This window comes from Theropithecus gelada, chromosome 2 (assembly GCF_003255815.1).
Source record: "Theropithecus gelada isolate Dixy chromosome 2, Tgel_1.0, whole genome shotgun sequence".
Taxonomy (NCBI): Eukaryota; Metazoa; Chordata; class Mammalia; order Primates; family Cercopithecidae; genus Theropithecus; species Theropithecus gelada.
The window spans coordinates 164,985,711-165,005,089 of record NC_037669.1 but is presented as its reverse complement, the minus strand read 5'-3'; the positions used below and the strand labels follow the sequence as shown (position 1 = coordinate 165,005,089).

Sequence of the window (19,379 nt, the reverse complement as noted above, 5' to 3'; positions counted from 1 at the left end):
TAAATACGTTGTTTGAAAAGTATTCTAAGATTTGGCGTGTTTATATATGAATATTTTACTCCATTCCTTAAAACTAGTTCTGAAATTGCAGTAGGGTTGTGTTAGCTGCATCTAAAATATTCTGAAAAGTTCTAGGCATTCTATAAAAGTTATCTAAAAAAGACACTTCCTTTTAAAATTTATTTTCATTTTAAAATATGAGTGGGGCTTCTTGTAAGACAGTCCTATTTAGTTACACAAAAGACAGTTTCTTAAGTGGTGCACTGCTGTGTGACCTATTACATTATCATGCACATTCTGTCTCTTTAAAAACACAGTCTCCTCTATTTGCCCTATTAATTGTTGATATGTTGCCATCCACGAGACAAAAATTAGAGCTGTAATTAAATAATCATGTGATGCTCCTTAGTGCCAATGAGAGCAAACTCATTTTTCCAGGCCCTGATGGTCACTGATTATTGTATTACTACTGGCTTGCTTTATTTTTTTTAATGATTCTCTATCTGTAGATTACCTAACTACTGTCCTTCTTTTCAACATTAAAAAAAAGTAGAAAACATTCAGCCAGTTTATTGGCTAGAGGTCCTCAGGGACATAAGGTAGACATACCTTTTTTGCTTTTGGTCACCTGGTAGGTTCTTTGGGGAGGCTACATCAATGGTGTGGTTGCCTGCCATTTAATTTACACTGGTGTTTTGGCTGGGATGGAGGCATATGGGGAATGCCAGGAGAATTACAAAAGGAGCCGGGTATTAAAATTCAGAAATGATTAAAATTGAAATAAAAGGATGCTGCATCTTTGCCAGTACTCTGGCAGTCATAATGACACATAGAGATTAGTTTCCACCTTCATCTTTTCCTTCTTTCTCATTTCCTCTTGTTTATTGTTGACACATTTTCCTTATGTCTGTCTCCTGTCTCTGTATCTTTTTGCACCATTATGCATTCCTACTTCTCCCTCTTTCTTTAAGCATGGAGAAGCCTACTTAACCGTATTATAACAATAACAGAATAGGTTATTAATATTTAATATGCACATGATTAAAATTTCTCTCCCTTAAACATAGGTCAGCTGTATTATTACTAACCGGCATGTAATTTTTCATTTAAAATATTCTTATTCTGCCCCATGCCGTTTCTGAAATGCAGTCTACTTTAGTAGTGATTTAATACACAACGTTTAGAAAATTGTGGTCGGCTAGTGAGAAAAGAATTTACCAGTCATGGATAATCAATTATGCATGAATTCAAATGTAACAGATGGAATCTGGTGAGTTAAAGTTTCTCTTTGCCTTAGCGGTTTTTTTTTTTTTTTATTTGTTTGTTTGACACCTGTCTCTTATATAGAGATAAACATCTAACATAGCATGTGAGAAATTTAGTTATATTTGTATTTTCTCTTTCAAGTGAACTTAATTTTTTAAATAAAAGAAAGATTTTTTATGTGGTCTTAAAGGTTATCAGACTCTATCCATTCATTTTATAGATACGAAACCTGATCCTGCTTAACTAATGAAGGATCACTCAGCTAGTGAGTAGAGTAAGAAGCAAGACCCAAAATCTAGTTTCTCTATCTTTTCTCCACTACTTTTCCCACTATGCCATTTATGCTCCTTTTTTGGGGAGTTACTTAATAATAGGGGTATTATACTAACTCTGAGTTCTAAAGGCTTTCTGATGAAAACTGTGGTAGACTAGTTTTAAATTGTGTCATACTCTCTTGTATGACATGCAAATATTATCTGTATACATATAAAAATATTATGCTATGTGTATATTTTATACATATATATATACTTATTCACACTTGGATGTTGGCCAAACAATTGGATTTTTCAAATCTATTGAGAATGCCACAATACTGCGGCATATGCCAACCTTAAAGATACATTTACACTTGGTTGCAGTGTTGTAAATTTTTAGTGACAAAACCCCTTTGTGCAAAACAAACTAAAAAGTTATTTTTGAGAGCCTTGTTACCTCAAAGAAGAGAAAAAAGGTTAATTTTTATTAAATATAATGTGAATATGTAGTGTTTCTTCAACTGTAGAAGTAATAGAAGAACAGTGGATATTGACCTTTAAAGCGGTCTAGTCTCAAAACAGAAAGCTGGTTCCCATCAAAATTTTTCATAATGTGCTATTTGTTTCTCTCCCAAGTGTATTTATGTATTAAATAATACAAATGAAAAGTCTTTGCAAAATAAATAAAAATAAATGATTAAAAAACAGCCTCAAGGCTCTCTAGTTCTTTATTTAAAGTTCTACTGTGGCATTATTTGTCAACTTTTTGCTTCATATTGGCTCAAAATGTCCATGTATAGTCCATGCTAATTATCTAATAAATTTTTAAATGAACACATTAATAAAGAAAAAGGCACCTACAAGATAGGTAACTGGATATGCTTTAACTATAGCTATACTGTGAAGCTGTTTTTTAGTATTGTATTTAATGCTTTTACACATAATAAATACATCTTTGTAAGTTGGTTTCACTATATTAGCATCCCTTAATTATGCATATAAGAAAAATATAGATATGAACTTCAATAAAATGATTTACACACGAATTTCCAAATCATTAAAAACTCCATCAATGCAAGGGTTCTTAATATAAAATCAGTAGGAATAGATGATATAAAAACTGTGGAACAGTATAGGAAAAGATATTTCAAATTATTATATGTAGAAATACTTTCATCCTTATTACTGTCACTAAAAAAGTGACCCGATTAAATTTGAAAACCTTTTTTTAAACAAAATGTTGTTTTATTAAAAAAGTAGAATCTAAAGTCCTTATATGTAGACAATTTACAAATTAGTACTTTATACAATTGTTACAATTGCAGCTGTGCTGCATACATGAGCATGACACTCAAAGTACTGTTTAACTGACAAAATCTATTTCATGCATATAGTTAATTTTTACTGTTTTGAAAAACATTCCAAAAGAATTTTTTGGACTTAAGGAACTCTTGTTTGTTTTTGTCTATGCTCCTTTCTCTTTTTTTGGCTAAGATATTGTATTGAATAAAACCTTAAAAGAGAACCATTTTCTTACACTGAAGGAACCTCAAAGTGGGCGGGATCTTGGTCTCTAATTACCAATCCATGTTAATTATCGTTGGGTCAGGTATTCATCATATTAATTATGTAGCATAGACTGGACTGTAGCTGTTAGCAGGTAAGGACAAAGCAATGTAAGATTGGGGGTGGGGATGGGATTGTTCAATGTGATATAGCTCATTGTTTCTCTGAGGCTTGGCATGATATTTTCATGATATTGGAAATACTGGAAATATATCTGCCAATGTTAGGCATACACGAAATATTGTTTTGCTTTTGTGTTTTTCTGAAAGTGTTTATGTGGTTACATATATATATAACAAAATATGTCATTTTGACTATTTCTAGGTGTACAATTCAGTGCCATTAATTACATTCACACCGTTGTGCAACCATCACCACAGTTTGTTTCCAACTCTTTTTCTATCAGCCCAAATACAATGTGCTTTAGTTTTGAATATAATTTCTCCTTCACTTCAACAAATTTCAAGTGTTATAGTAGTATTTAATTATTGTCCAGGTGTGAAGCATTTGTTGCTGATGGTGGCTTTCCTTCCCAATGGACAATGCCTCGTCCAGTGCCTTATGGTAGTGGGCATAGCAGTACAATATCAAATATTGCCTTTGGCTGATATTGCCACAAAAATGACCTGGACAAGGATTCAGGACCATTGTAACCTCAAATTCTTTCTCCCTCCAATTAAGCTAGGAAAGATTAGAAATGACATTCACATCAACTAAGGAAATTTGGTTGATATGTACATCTTGGTTAAAAGTTGATTGGGAACAGTTGCTGTTTGATTTCACTGGAATTAAATATTGGAGGATTTTACCTCGAGCTTTCTGAGAATATTAAAGGCACAGCAGCTAGGTCTAGGATGCTTTGCAGTTGGCTCCTTGACATGGACAATCTAAATACTTTGGTTCTGTTCAAGTGCAGTGACAGTCTGGAAATAAGTTGAACAGTTTTCAGCCCTTCAAAGAGAAGCCCACTCAAGGTTGAACAGTTGTCTGGGAGAAAAATCATGTTATATTGAAAAAAGAATTAGAGGAAACTTGGATGGTTCTGGCTCCAGTAAATAATAGACTGGTTTGAGAACTGTACTTCCATGTATAATTTTGTGGTTAGTCACTTATGTCTATGATGATAAATCACATACCTGCACAGGATTTCTGGCACCCCAGTAAATCTCAAACAAGTGTCCAAATGCTAGTTTATTATGGTTCCTCAAATAGCATGTATTTATTTGCCAAATCAATGATCCAATAGCTTCCTGACCCCACTTTTATTGCCTTTTTAGAAATTTGAAACAAGCAGCTTGCCCACACATACATTTCTCAAATTTTGGTCTACTGCTGGTTCCTACAATGGCTTTAGCTTTTCCAAGTGACACCAGGAGTGAGTTAAAAACCACCTCAGAGATGTCCTGGCAGGCATGTTTGATTCTTTATCTCCAAAACATCACCTAACCTGGTAGATGCCAAACCTGGCTGTACATTAGAATCACCTTGAGAGCTTTAAAAAACTGAATGTCTTCTCCTCATCCTCAGCCATTCTGATTTAATTGCAGTGGGGTTTAGCCTGGACATCTGGATTGTGATCCCAGTACCTGGTTTTACTTCCTAAGATTGTCAAAGAGAATCCAGAAAAATATACATATGTAAACCTTAAAGATGCTTAGAGTCTTGCAGTTTGGAGAGGCAGACATAGAGAGAGATATGAAATGTCACATTGCATTCAGGACAGGCAGTGTGATGGAGCACGGAGAAGGAAATAACTAACAGCTGGAGAAGGCTTCGGACTGAAAAGGGGAAATCAAGTCGCACGTTAAAGGAGAGAGCAGAAATGAGGTCCTCAAGTGAGAAGGGTCGGGAAGGGTACTCCACGAGCTATAGGAAAAAAATGAGGCATCTTTGTGGACTCTAGGGCAATTTCAAGAATGCTTCCTTCTTCTTACTCGATTTTGGATCTGGGTCTAGATAAAGCTACCAGTTTTGATGGCATTATTACCATTGTGCCTTGTCAAATAAGTGATCCATACTGACATCCATGGAAGGAAAAGTAGCTAAATTTTTTTTTTCTAATAAAGTTCCCAATAAAACAGTATTATTTCTGAGTAAAAGGCCCAGATATCCTGTCAGTTTCCAGAAGCCAGCTGCAATGGCTGCTCATTTTCCCTCTCCAGATCTCCTAAAACAAACATAAACATTGGTTTTTTTCCCCCTCAACTATAATGACCTTTGTCTATTAAAACTGTATCATGAATTACTACTCTGTATTTACATCTATGCCAAGTAATTAGGAAACAACTTTTGATCGCTATCAGTCTAGCTAAAACTGAAACCCAACTTCTTAGGGGAAGAAAACAAAACCAAAAAATCCTTAAACCCTATATTTAGAGTTCATTATCATCACTCCTTTAACTCCCCTGCAACATTTTGAAGCTTTTTGCCATCATTCTCTGCAGAGCATCATTATTTGTTATCTGGATGCCCTCCCAGTTCTAGTAGGTATCTACATTAATGCTTCCAAAAGAGCCATTTCTAAGGGTAGCTATGCTTATATAATGTAGGTACAGGGTTAAGGGTGGGAATGACTGTGGTTTCTAACTTCACCTATGAGATATTTAAATGTTCATGGAAAGCAGCTTTTGGAGTAAACACATTATTTAAAATGTATTACAGAACCCTTTCAAGTACAGACATGTCTAGAAAGTTCTTAAATTTGTGTTTAGCAGTATACAGGTCTCATTTCATGCAACTTTACAGATCTACAGGCTAATTCTAAAATGGAAAATTATCTTGATTCAGACGTCATTGGAATGTCTGAAAGCCATTTAGCACCTCTAAGACTCCTCGTGGCCAGGTCTTGGATTCCCTTAGTTGTCTTTTAAAGGAGTTCTCTAGGGTAAGCAGTGTCCAGTGGAACTTTCTGCAATAGGGAAGTTCTATAATCTACACTGTCCACTTAGAGTATTAGTCACATGGGGCTATTGAGCACCTGAAATGTGAATGAGGAATTAAATTATAAATGTTATTTAAATTAATTCAAATTTAAAGGATATAGCCACCTTCTTCGATGTTCCCTCTTCCTACAATCTCTCTAAAAAATTGTCAATGCAATTTGTATTGGAAATTGGTTGCAAGTGACACTGTGAGCTTTTGTTGCCATTTATTCATTTATAAAATAAATATTGCAAGGACACTGTCCAAATTCCTAGTAATATGGCAGCGAGCAAGACACCCAGTCTCTGCTCTCATAGGGCTTACAGTCTAGTAACGGAGACATTTATTAAGCCAGTAATTACCCAAATTGTTAATTAATTAAGACTGTGATGACTGTTTCAAAGGAGAGATACAAGATTCTGTGAGGGTATATAATGGGGGCCAGAACTTCTTGCATAATTACTCAGTAAGTTTAATCAGGGTTCTAATTATTAACTAGACAAGAAAAGCATGAGGCAGCTTCCTTTCCCCAAGTTCAAGGCTGGGTCAGGTTGGCTGCAGGAGGCACAGCTCTCAGAGTAGGGCAGCTAGCATGTGCCATGCCATGACCTCCAAAGAAGTGGGATCTGTTTAAGACGTAGGATCTTAATCTGATTAAGCTGTGTGCACACACATACTGCAAACTTCTGAACTTGAACAAGTAGATTTTTCCCAAACTATGCAGTTGTAATGATGTCGGTCACAGATAATATGTGAGAAGAAGGGTGCAATGTTTACAGGATATTGCATTTCTTCTCCAATATATATTTTGACAAAGTTGTTTGGGCTGCAGCCCCAGCTTTTTCCTCCCTGCTCTTTCAAATTGGTATTTGGTCCATTCAGGAAACGATGCAGAAATCTGTCCTGACATCCCAGACAGACAAAATGAGACACATGACAGCAAAACATATGGCTCAGATACACATCCTTATATGGCCAACATAGACCATATTCCCAGAAATTCATATATGGAAAACACCACCTGCAGCTAAAGCCAAAAAACAAAGAGTTGACACGACAAAAAGAGCAATATGCTACATAAATTGTGCTGCTTTAAAAGTGTAGAGATAGCCAACTGTATTTGAATTTAAAAAGATGAAAAAAAAAAAGAAAAAAACCATGTCCTTAGAAAGTGTTATGGTGGTAAGCATTGCTTTGCTAACACAGCCACTGGCGGAGTTGCTATATCTTAAAAGCATTCGAATTCTAAATGCTTTTTCTGTTTATTACAAATGTATGTGCTATTCAGAACTCTGAATGTGTTCTAATGCATTCGGATATCTGCCTGCATATTTATCTTAATACATTGCCATCTGAAACATGCAGTAGTCCTTTCATTAAGTTTTTAAAAATTTTGTGTGTAGCCAGGATAATGCCTTCTCATGTGATAGAAAATTGATGCACTCTATTTTAAATGTGCATCCACATGTTAAATAGTTCATGTATTTGAATTGCAATATTTTATGTTCTTGAGGTTTTCTATTTTGATGGCCAGATTTATAACGTTTAACTTTTTCAATACTTTCTTGCATCATAATTGCTTAATATAAGATCCCTGTGTTGATGTTTTTTCCTCCCACTGTGATAGTTTATGTTCACATATGCCTAGGAAGGTGGTATTTTCTTAATTATTGCTATGATTTGAATACTTGTCCTCTCCAAAACTCATGTTGAAATTTAATCCCCAATGTGGCAATATTGAGAGGTGGGGCCTTTAAGAGGTGTTTGGATCATGTGGGCTTTGCTCTTGTGAATGGATTAATCCATTCGTGGATTAATGGGTTAATGGATTAATGGGTTATCATGGGAGTGGGACTGGTGGCTTTGTAAGAAAAGGAAGAGAGCCCTGAGCTAGCATACTCAGGCCCCTTGCCATGTAATATCCAGTGCCACACGGGACTCTGCAGAGAACTCCCACAAGGAAGAAGGCCCTCACCAGATGAGGCCCCTCCACCTGGAATTTCTCAGCCTCCACAGTGTAAGAAATAAATTCATTTCCTTTATAAATTGCCCAATTTCAGTATTCTGTTATAAGGAACAGAAAACAGACTAAGACAAATTTCTTTCTTTTGTTGTTCTTTATTTTTAATCTGGCTTTACACTGACCAATACTCAGTGGCTTATAATGAAATATTCTAAAGGGTAGTTAATATATAGTAATTAATTTCATCAGTGATGTATACCACTAGTACATAAACCTCTATGTGCCATTTTACTTATGTCATTTCTTATAATATAGTTGGGGAATAAAAAATGTGCTTGAGGGAAAGTTTATTGTGCTAAATTGTTATTCATTATAATATAGTCAATATTAGATGCCTTTATGCTCATTTGTTCTTTTTATCATTTTCCAGGGCCATGTCAGTCCTTATTACATACTTCCATGTTTTGTGTTTATCAATAGATTTGTGACTCCTAGATAAAAGGTGCTATTCAAATTTAAGGACTGCTGTATTAATTCCCATATTATATTAGCATTGACCAGGTCATCAGGAGGGTAAGGCAATCAGATGGCATTTTGTCTTATTTATTTCTGTAAAATAATGTAATAAGCATATTTACAATATTTTATTTCAGTCTATCATAATATTTATATTTCCAGTGATCTTTGTTTAGTGGTGTTTTCTCTTAGTTTAAATTTTATTTTGCCCAACAGCTTTCTCATTTCTTATACTTTAGCTAACATATCTTCCTTCAGATTTCCCCACATTTTAACTTTTAAAAATTTACTATCATTTGGGCTTTTTACTAAAAATTTGCCTTAAATTTCTTTTCCTATTTTTGATGCTGTGTTTTCTGTTTTATTATCACGTTCATTCTTTTGCTCAAGGCTTGGGTTTGTGTGCCAAGATTCATGGTTGCCTTCCCAGATTTTGACTAACCTTTCTGGTTTGTGGGTGAAACCTGGGTGCTATTAGAGTGATATATTTTCATTGTGTTTCTCCTAAACTTACTCTCCCCAGGAGGTCATCATTTCCTACACTTTTCTGCTCTATCTTTTGGCTTTTCTTTAGATTTGTAATGTAAACAGTGTGCCTTCAGTGTATTGGTGGCTTTACAGAGCTTAATTTGCATGTTTCCCTCTTATCTCAGTACTTGTGCTAACTTGTTGCTTTTTTATGTGTAACAAAATGTTTATCTGACTAATTTTTCTCTTTTCCCTACCAGCATATTCTGAAAAATAATTCTTATTTTTGTTGTTTAATGATTAACTGCCTCCAGGGTGCTAAAGTGCTAGAACTAAAACCTAAGCGATAAATGATGCATTTCTATTTTGGGTTAGATTATAACATTATTTTTACATGAACTATATTTAATAGATTGTCTAAATAAGACGATCGTACTTATGTGGTAATGACCATTTATCTAACTGGGTAACCTATCCTAGATTACAGCAGAAGTGTTTATTGCTACAACAGATGTATTTACCAACCCAAACTTTCCTTTTTTGCCCAGCGTAAATTATTTGAAGAATGATAGCATCTTTTCCTTTATAATAACAAGTCAGGTCTCTTTCAAGTGACCCAAATTTTGTTTAACTCGGCCACATATTTCTTCTTCCAAAGTATTCTGTGGCTCAGAGGTGAGGGCGATTTGAACCAACGTCTGACTAGTACAGAAAGCTCTTACTCAGTTCTTTCTAATGTTGGCTCTTCATAGTTTAAGGACCACCCTCCTTAGAGGATAAACACTCGGAGCGTTTCGAGGCTCCTGGCCTTTATTGCTCTACAAATGTTTCTGCACCCTCCGCGCTTCTCCGGAGAGATCTGCCTTCCGTCTGTACCCCTCCAGCCACTTCCTGATGTCTCCCTACCTCAGTCCTCAGCGCCTGTCACCTGCGTACCCGCGCCCTTCTCCTGCGGGGCCGGTGCGTCCCCCTGTCCGCCCACCCCGCCTGTCCCTCTGCGACGCTCCAGGCGTACTCCTTTTTGTGGCTTTTGTGGCGTGTGGGTGGCTGGTTAGTTTTCTCCCCTGGCCCTCGCCCCCTCCTCCCCGTCATTTTCCTTCCCCCCGCCCCCCTTGCCCGTCCTGCCCCTCCTCCCTCCTCGCTCCCACTCACACACCTGCCCCTGCCGCCCGCGCGTCGCGCGCTCCCCTCCCCGCTCCGGCGGACGCTGCCAGGGAAGCCCCCTCTCCTCCTCCCCTCTGCGCCCTCCCTGGCGCGTCTGGCGGCGGCCGGCGCTAGCCCTCGCGCAGCGCCCTGTTATTCTGGGTATTGTGTGTAATAAATGTCGGGCCGCCTCACTCTAATCAAGCTCATTACAAATTCTTGCGCGCCCAGGGCCGGAAATCGTGCGCTCCCCCCCCTTCCCTCACTCATTCACTAGTTACTTGTCTTTCGGCTTTTTAACTCGCCGCCCCCGCCCCCTCCCCCAATCCCGGCCCTCCAGCCCGGGTTTTAATCCCCATCCCTTTTCCGCCCGCTCCGTGCACCCTGCCCCCCCACGCCGCCTTCCTCCTCGGCTCCGCACCCCCTTCCTCCTCTCCTCCCCCCTCCTCCTCCGCCGCCGCCGCCGCCGCCACTTTCTCGCTCGCTCCCGTTCCCCGGACGCGGCGGATGAGCCGGCCCCGCTGGGGAAGGCTCCGGGCGGCGGCGGGCGGCCGGGAGGAGGCTGCGTGCTCGGGGCTGGGGCTGCGAGCGGGGTGATTTTGTATTAAAATGAGGAGGAGGAAGAAGAGGCACCCACAGCGGCAGCGGCGGCGGCGGCGGCAGCAGCAGCAGGAGCAGCGGCGGAGAGGGCTGCAGCCCGGGCGGACGCGCGGAGCCGAGCGGGGCACGGCGGCGGCGGCGACAGCGGCCGGGATGAGTCAACTAATAATTTAATGGGGGCAGAGACGGCAGCGAGGGGGAGAGCGAGCGAGGGAGAGAGCGAGAGAAGCAGCCCCGTCCGGGGACTCGCGCTCACACTCACGCACACACACACAAACACACACACACCTCTCCCTGTGCCACCCAGCAACACCCGGCCTCGTCACAACAACAACAGCCGCGGCCGCCCTCTAGCCTGCCTGGGGGCCCAGCCGAAAGCCAGGGCGACTCCAGAGGACGCTGCCCGCCCCCCTCTTTCATTTCAGGAAACTCCTGATCAGTTTTGTTGGGGTTTCTGGGTTTCTTCCCCCCCCCAAGTCCTAGTGCCATTGTGGTGCTCGTTGTTTACCTCGGACTCTGGACGAGTGAGAGCTTGACGACTTTTTGGGGGGAGGGGGCGGGGAGTCTGTCGCTGCCTAGGCGGTGGAGGTGGCTGGGGGTGCCTTCTGATCTTCCTCCTCCTCCCCTTCCCCCCGAACCTCTTCTTTCCTCACTTGCTGGGATCCCAGACGCTCACAGCCCCGCGTCAATGGGCAGGGAGAGGGTCCTTGGGGCTGTTGTCAGCGAGGGCAGAATCAAAAGTGGCATTTTAGTGCCTTTCCGGGGCTTTTCTCGCGACCCTCTGCCCCCCACCCTCGCTGTCCCCCGCTAGATGCCCTCGTTGGGGGTGCGAGGCTGTGGGGAAAAGTTTAAGGTTTGTTAATATTAGTCACGATTGTTGGGGAGGGGGGTGGGGGTGATTGGGAGGGAGGCAAGGTGGCCTTCCCAGTGCGCGTTCTTCGGGTTTGTTGGAGAATAATATTGCAAGTGACAGCCAGAAGTAGACTTTCAGTCCTCACACCGAAGAACCCGAGCGAGCAGGAGGGAGTGAGAGACGCGAAGGGCCTTTTTTTTTTCCTTTTTGGAGACGTTGTCCGCAGTGATTTTTTTTTTTTTTTTTTTTTTTTTTAAGAGAATCCTCAGTCACCACCTCGTTTCCCCAGCACCATCACAGTGTACAGCTCATAACGGGTTTTGCTTTGTTTTTACGATTTCCCCCCAACGAATCACTTGTCAGATCAATTTTATCTTCTTCCTCCTCCCTGCTTCCCACTCTCCCCTCCTCCCCATCGCAAACCCCGTTCTCTGAGGTTAGACATTTTACAAACGCATATATGTTGGTTTTCGAATTGTGATTTTTTTTTTTTTTTTTTTAAAACCCCTTTCTCATGGCTACTCTTCTAGACGTTTATTTCTGCCCTTCCCCCGCTTAGGGGGGCGGGGGTAGGGGAAAGGAAAAATAATACAATTTCAGGGGAAGTCGCCTTCAGGTCTGCTGCTTTTTTTTTTTTTTTTTTTTTTTTTTATTTAAAAAAAAAAAGGACATAGAAAACATCAGTCTTGAACTTCTCTTCAAGAACCCGGTCTGCAAAGGAAATCTCCTTTGTTTTTGTTATTTATATGCTGTCAAGTTTTGAAGTGGTGAGTTTCAGGTCGGTTTTGCTAATTTCACTCAGTAAAACTGCAGTGTTTCTGTTTCTAGATAGTACTTTGCTTCTTTGTCTCTTTAAAAGGTCACAGTGAAAGCTTGGCCTGGATCGTGCCGGCCATATGGAATGGATAAGGGCACAATCTTAAAATGTGATTATGGGGTTGTGTGGGGACGAAGGAGGCGATCCAGCTAGAAACTCATTGAAAAGGATCTCACTTTGCAAAAAAAAATCGGTTCTTAAAAAACTATAATTTCGTGCTTTTCTTTCTTTTTAAAGGAAATAATTGTTACTGAGTTCACTGTTTTATTAAGTAATTATCATATATGGTCTTAGTTTATGGGCAGATAAATGGGATTTTCAGAAAGTAGCTTGCTTTCTGTGTGGCAACCAGACATTACACTAAAATGGGTTGTAACATGTGTAACTCAAAAGAAACTCTTCAGCCTGGCATCTGTTGAGACCATAGTTAGTTCCTGCTGCTGTCATCCAGGCAGGCCTGTTGGAGATTGCTCTTTTCAATTCCAAACTGTGGTTTGGTGAACTTTAGCCCGGGCATAGAGTTTAAATGAGTAAATTGGGTGTTTTATGTGCATTTAATTTTGGTTTGTAATGTGAAGCTTTTTACACCATGACTTAGTGTTTAATAGATGCTTATAGGTGGGTATTCAAAGGACAGTTTTTCATGACCTATATGATACTTTGATTGTCAATACATTAACTAAATTATAGTATATCACTTTCATTTGCTGTACGGTTTATAGTGTTGTTAAGCTTCATGATTACTTAATATGTTTTATAGCATTAACTTTGATGCTGTTGTCTACACCCCCTCCCTTTTTTTCCTCTTAAATTGCCCCAAGGGCTAAACATTTTTCTTTTCAAATCATATGTTTTAAAATTCATCTTCTGCTCTAGGATGAGGCAACCAATTTCAGAAAAAGCAGCTCTGTATTATCCACATGAAACATTATAAAGAGTGTTTTGAATAAGTTAATAATCATTGCTTTCTAATTTTGGCTTTAGACTGCAGTTTAATATAATGGAAAAGAGTAATCTTGATAAAAAGTGGTTTAAAAAGGCACATTTATTGTTAATGAACCTCATAACCAAAAACAGATGGGACCTCGATCAACGGTAAACCTTTAGTTCTCAGTGTGCCACTCTGGAGTACAAAGATAAATAGCCGTTAATTTTTCTCAAACTTTATAGTTCTTCAATTGGCATTCTTAAGGTTGCTTTTAAACTTCCAGATTAACATTACTGCCCCCCTTTTCTTGATTATATGGTAAGAAGTAGGCTACGGTTAAACAGAAGAAAAAAATGTTTACAGAAAAGCCATGCTAACACAAACTGGCTTTCAGCAAATCCAGATTTAAATAGCTTCAGTGTAACAATTTACAACAAAAACAAGCCATGTCAAATTACTAGACAGCTAGGAAAAATGGTAATTATTCTCTCTGGTTTTCCTAAATATGATGCCTTATTTTCATAAGCTCAATATTTCAAATACCATCAAAGTTCATAAAATAATTCTACTTACCTGTTCTTATCAATTCTAATTAAAACTATGCTTTAAAAATGACTTTGATATTATCTAATCACTTTACTATAAATGATGTGAAAATTGATGTCTAGTATATAACTGAAAATAATTATCTGTTAATTTTTTTGAAGTTAATTACAATGTTAACGCCATTGCATGCTGAGGTTGTTTCTGAATACTGGATATTTTGTTTTACCAGTGTCATCAAGGTTTTTTTGTGTGTGTGTGTGTGTTTTTTAATTGAGCTTGGCACTTCAACCTAATGTGTATATCACAAAGTGTATTCTAAATTTTTAAAAAATATTTATTGTTAACAGCCCTCTATTGCTAATGGACACCTAAATACTACAAAACACATGAGTTTTAATGCATCAGTACATTGGATATTTGAAAACCCTTCACTTCTTCCTGTTTCCTTAGGGGTAAACTAATCCAATCACATGTTTGACCCAAGACTTGACTAGATCTGTCACATAACTCTTGAAACTTTGATAGTGGAAAACTTTTTCTATGCATTAACTTATAAAAGCCAGTGGGGAGTTTAAAAAACAGTTAGGTGTTTGTTACCTTCTTTTGAGATTGTGTATGATTTTTCTCAGAATTTATATCCATATACCTATAAAACATATATGTATATGTATATTACATGTACATACACATGTAAACATATACATTAGATTTCTAATATTTTGAACTGTGATCATCTTTCCATCCTTTATTAAAGTGTTTCTGCTGTATTTTGTAATGAGTTTCTAATTGTTAAAAATTGGGACTACATAAATAAAATTTGCTGTTTTCTTTTTAGCTATACTTGTGATAATTCTTGTTCTAAAAGTAAGCCCATTTCTCCCCACTTAGTTTTTTTTATAGGCCAATTGCCTTTTTATTCGTGTGTATTGGTACAGTTTCCACAGATCATTTTGTTAATTTAAATAAGAATGTAAGGCTATTATCTAGAAATATAGTAACATCTGTATCATATCTAGATAGGCCATTTTACCAATACATTATATTTGTGGAGAGATATCTAGTGCTAAAACATTTACATAGGACACATATATACACGTAGGTCCCCACCCAATTATAACATGTCTTCTTTTTAAATTCTGGCAGGTGATCTTTAGACAGTGACTGAGTATGGATCATTTGAACGAGGCAACTCAGGGGAAAGAACATTCAGAAATGTCTAACAATGTGAGTGATCCGAAGGGTCCACCAGCCAAGATTGCCCGCCTGGAGCAGAACGGGAGCCCGCTAGGAAGAGGAAGGCTTGGGAGTACAGGTGCAAAAATGCAGGGAGTGCCTTTAAAACACTCGGGCCATCTGATGAAAACCAACCTTAGGAAAGGTAAATACTTTCAAGCCAAATCCTGGAAAGCTGAAAGCCCTATTGTCTACACAAGGCCACACTGGGGGGAGGTGGGGTGGGGAGGAGTGGCAGAACATGTTTTGTATACCCTGCCTTTATTCTCTTCATGATCTTAAATTAGTTACATTCTGGGTCCTTAGTATCAATCATGTTGGAAAGTATAGGCTCCATGCTTGGGTGGAGCGTTTTACTATAGACTGGAATCATTGAACATTTTGGATAATAAGGACTGAATTAAATATAATGGTTTTAGTTTACGCAAGGGTCCATTCAAAAGGTGTTACAGTAGAGGATCGTAGGCGGCTGTTGCTTTAAACTAACCTGATTAAGAATAAAACACTTAGGTGGTTTGAGAGCTACTCCAGCTTCTTCCTAAGATTTTTAGTTGTAAGGCAGTTTCAGAGATCTTGGAAATCTTACGTAGACGTTTGGTAATGTTATTTTTTGTGGCTTATTTTCTTAAGAGCAAATTCATTAGCAGTAAAAATTCTGATGATCCTGGTTTTTAATTTTTGTTTTAATTGGGTATTTTTGATGAAGAAAGAGCAGATTTAGGAAAGTTTATAAGGGGAAGATGTGTAACTGTGTGACTCTTTTCTACCAATATTAAATTGATACAGTTTAACAACTTTGACTGTGTTTAACAGTGTTGTTCCTGTAAAGCAGTGCCTACCCTGGATGTAATGCATGTGCCTCATAAGGAGCTTCATTTTGTGTCTGAATAACATGTGTAGGAATCAGATTTTCCTTACATTTGCTAAGCAATGGATAAAAATGCTATATTTTAGCAACCAAGAATATTAAGTAGATAAAGTTAGAAGGCAGAGGAATTTCATTGTGTTTGATGCATAACATTTATCATACAATCATTTATTTTTTCCTTGGTTTGGCGAAAACAAAGAATATATTGATCCTGAAATGAACAGACACAGCAGTCCGTATTGTTAGATCTTTATCTATTAAAAATGGAAAAACAGCACTTCAGCAAATTCTTTGGCCTCTACTCATGATTACCCTATTTATTGATTGTTTGCCAAGAATGTATGCATCTTAAGAAAGCCAGGGTAAGAGCATTAAAAATATAATTTATTACGGCTTTTCAAACAGAGTGCATTAATATTGTACTGTGAAGCACTGGGGCTCTATAAAAAAGACTTTCTGACGCCTGCAAACATGTAAGTTCCATAAATTCCTAAATAGGAGATTTCAGCTGTCTCTGGTATTATGTGATATTTGCACAGCAAACTTTAATGCCAGGACAGTTTTAGACAAGGATTCTACAGACTTCACTGCTCCTTATGGCAGACGTGCTGTTTACACAGGCTCATAAACCTTCAGCAAAAGCTTCTAAGACTGCCTTCAGGTTTAAATCATGTGGTATTTTTAGCATTCAGCAGTGACCAGTGCTCTCCCCTTTAAATGCTGGAAGGTTATGAAGTTGCTGTAGTTGGAACTCTCGCCAAACACTAGCACGAATAATCAGACAGTTCAGAAAAGGCTTGTGTTCAGCATTACTCCCAGGAACGGGAGGGTAACCGCAACAGTTTGCTAGAAGGTCTGTAATTAGATGGTACTATTGTCACTTTATAGCCATCTTTATTATTTTAGGGTACCTCTAAACATGATCAATAAAATCCACAATAAATCCAATATATTTCAATAGTTTGAAAACCCCGCAGTTGTTTTATAGATCTAAGGAAAAGCGTATTGTAGAATGCATCTGTTTCATCCTACAAAAGGAAAAATCAATGTGTATGTTTTTGTTGTACTTACCCAACTCTTTGAAGATATCAGGACAGGAGGAGGAAGAACTAAAAGTACAGTAAATTCACTTCCTGCTCAAATGCTTTTTTGTTTTGTTTTGTTTTGTTTTGCTTTGGATGTATTCTAAAAATGCAATTTAATTGTAGGAGGGTCTCAGATACTCCAAATAACAAAATTGCTAAAGTCTTTTTGTGGGTTTTTATTAACATTTTCATCTTATTTCTCATGTGGATGGTTTCTATCTGACAGGTGCTAGATGAAAATTATGGCTGAGATGAGAAAACACTACTAAGAAAAAGGGATTGAATGCTTTTATTTGTTTAGGCGATTTTGCCAAAATACCTTCAAGCCAAGGAAGGAATCACCAGTTTGCATATTGCTATTTTTGCTGTGGTCTCCCCAAGTTGTCTTCTGATCCCTGACGGGTTCTCTCTCTGGTATAAAACAGCTGAATGAATGACAAAAATATTGGCAAGCTCTGCGGCTTGTTTTTCATGCCTAGCCTGTTGGTACCTCCGAATGAGTTTGTGAGTTTTTCTAAGTAAACCTAAAGGGGTTTATTTGTCAGACCTAGAATCTCTTGTGAACAGTTCGCTAAAGCTTTGGTGAAGACTCACATGTAGAAGGATATAGCTGTTTGATTGCCGGCTTTTGTTCAGCAGAAACAAGCAAATAGAGAATCTTTGAAGGGCCTCTCTGGTGTCAGTAGGAAATCTTGATTTTTTTAGCTACGGTTGGTGTGCACTAAGACATCTTCAGAAGTTGGTATGATTCTGTGAGTCCAGAGGACAGAGCTTATAGAGGCATTAGTATTGTAGGACTAATTGTGGATCCTGGGTGCCCTGTTAAAGTAACCCTTGTCATCATTTATGCTAAAGATGATACCCTTCTGGCAGTTTGCCACAGTACAATTCAGATGCATCTGCTTTTAACCCTTTTCCGTTGTCACTGGAAGTCTGATAGTGCGCTGCATAAACACCTTGAGTACCACAGCATTCCGTAATACCAATTTCTAGAAGCAGCGTCTTTCTAATAGTGGTGTGGCCTGTGCTTGTTAATCATCTGGCTACTGAGTTACTATATTGGATTAAAATATATAAAGAGAGAGCACACCAAATCTATGCAGATTCCTTTTTCCTAATATGTCCTGATAAGGTCAGTTTCCTTTTCTCTCTCTCATTTTTACCTTATTTGCTATAACAAAGCTTGTTGATTTTAAAGACTTATGGGTACTGTGCTATCTTTTTAGGTAGGTTAAATGAGTATTCATAAAGCAAATGTTATTTGTCTAGATTATGCACATATTGAAATTCTGTATTATGATGACCGGTTTGGTTAAGTACTTTTTGTGGAACCAGTTAGAGTTAATATCTAAAAAAGGAAGAAAATGAAAATTTCTTGGTCGAAGATAATTTGTTTGGACACAAGCAGGAAAAGTTTATTATTAGCAAAATCATGTAGGCAGTAGAAAGGTGGGTTCTTCTGAAGATAAACAGTGAGTTGTGTTTGCATACTGTATACTACTCATAGCAAATTAAGGAAGACACATTTTTCTTTCGTCACCATTATTATTTGATCAGAAAGGTAATTCTGCATTCATTGCTTTTGGAAAATGCACTGTTAATTTAGAGCACAACTTACCTTAGGACCAAGTTCACATTCTACTTCAATATTTCTGTTACAACTTTAAATAATATGAGAATGTATATATTTGTGTGCATGTGCCTGTAGTTCTGTACCCAGTCTGCCTTGGAAGCACAGTGAATCTCTTGTGATTATTTATTTTCATGGCTAATTTTTCCTCCCCCCACCAAGCTGTATTTCTGAAGACTGTTGGTTTTCCATCCCTCTTTCTTCATCTTTTTGATAGGAACCATGCTGCCAGTTTTCTGTGTGGTGGAACATTATGAAAACGCCATTGAATATGATTGCAAGGAGGAGCATGCAGAATTTGTGCTGGTGAGAAAGGATATGCTTTTCAACCAGCTGATCGAAATGGCATTGCTGTCTCTAGGTTATTCACATAGCTCTGCTGCCCAGGCCAAAGGTAAATAATGTGTACGTGGGGTTGGAAAAATTGCTTGGCATTCTTTGTTTACCTTGCAGAGAAAGCACTGAATATTTTTATTCAAAGAACTGTAGCCTGTGTATTACATTGGTTCCTTTTAGGCTGTGGCTTTAAAAAATTGGCTTAATTCAGTTTAGTTTAGTTAACACACATTTTGCTCATGTGGAATGTCGAGGTAGATTTTTTTTTTTAAATTACTTCAGCTGAATCATTAGTATGCTTATTGACCTTAATAATCTGCTCCACTGAGGACCCACAAGGAAGTGAGGAGCGTATTTGAGCAGATGGACTGTTGAGAGTCAA

General features: G+C 38.3%; 1 protein-coding gene across 3 annotated transcripts in view; it reads left to right on the top strand.

The window, feature by feature from the left end:
• SATB1 (SATB homeobox 1) overlaps positions 1 to 19,379 on the top strand; it is a 90,637-nt gene that overhangs the window by 2,586 nt on the left and 68,672 nt on the right. Inside the window, exons 1-3 of one of the 3 annotated variants that reach the window (XM_025377830.1) lie at positions 10,547 to 12,321; positions 14,989 to 15,223; positions 18,879 to 19,055. In XM_025377830.1, the coding sequence (XP_025233615.1) occupies positions 15,013 to 15,223; positions 18,879 to 19,055 (388 nt within the window). In that variant the 5' untranslated portion in view covers positions 10,547 to 12,321; positions 14,989 to 15,012. Of the gene's footprint in view, positions 1 to 10,546; positions 12,322 to 14,988; positions 15,224 to 18,878; positions 19,056 to 19,379 lie in introns of those variants that run through there. The other 2 variants (XM_025377832.1, XM_025377833.1) reach the window with 2 other exon arrangements.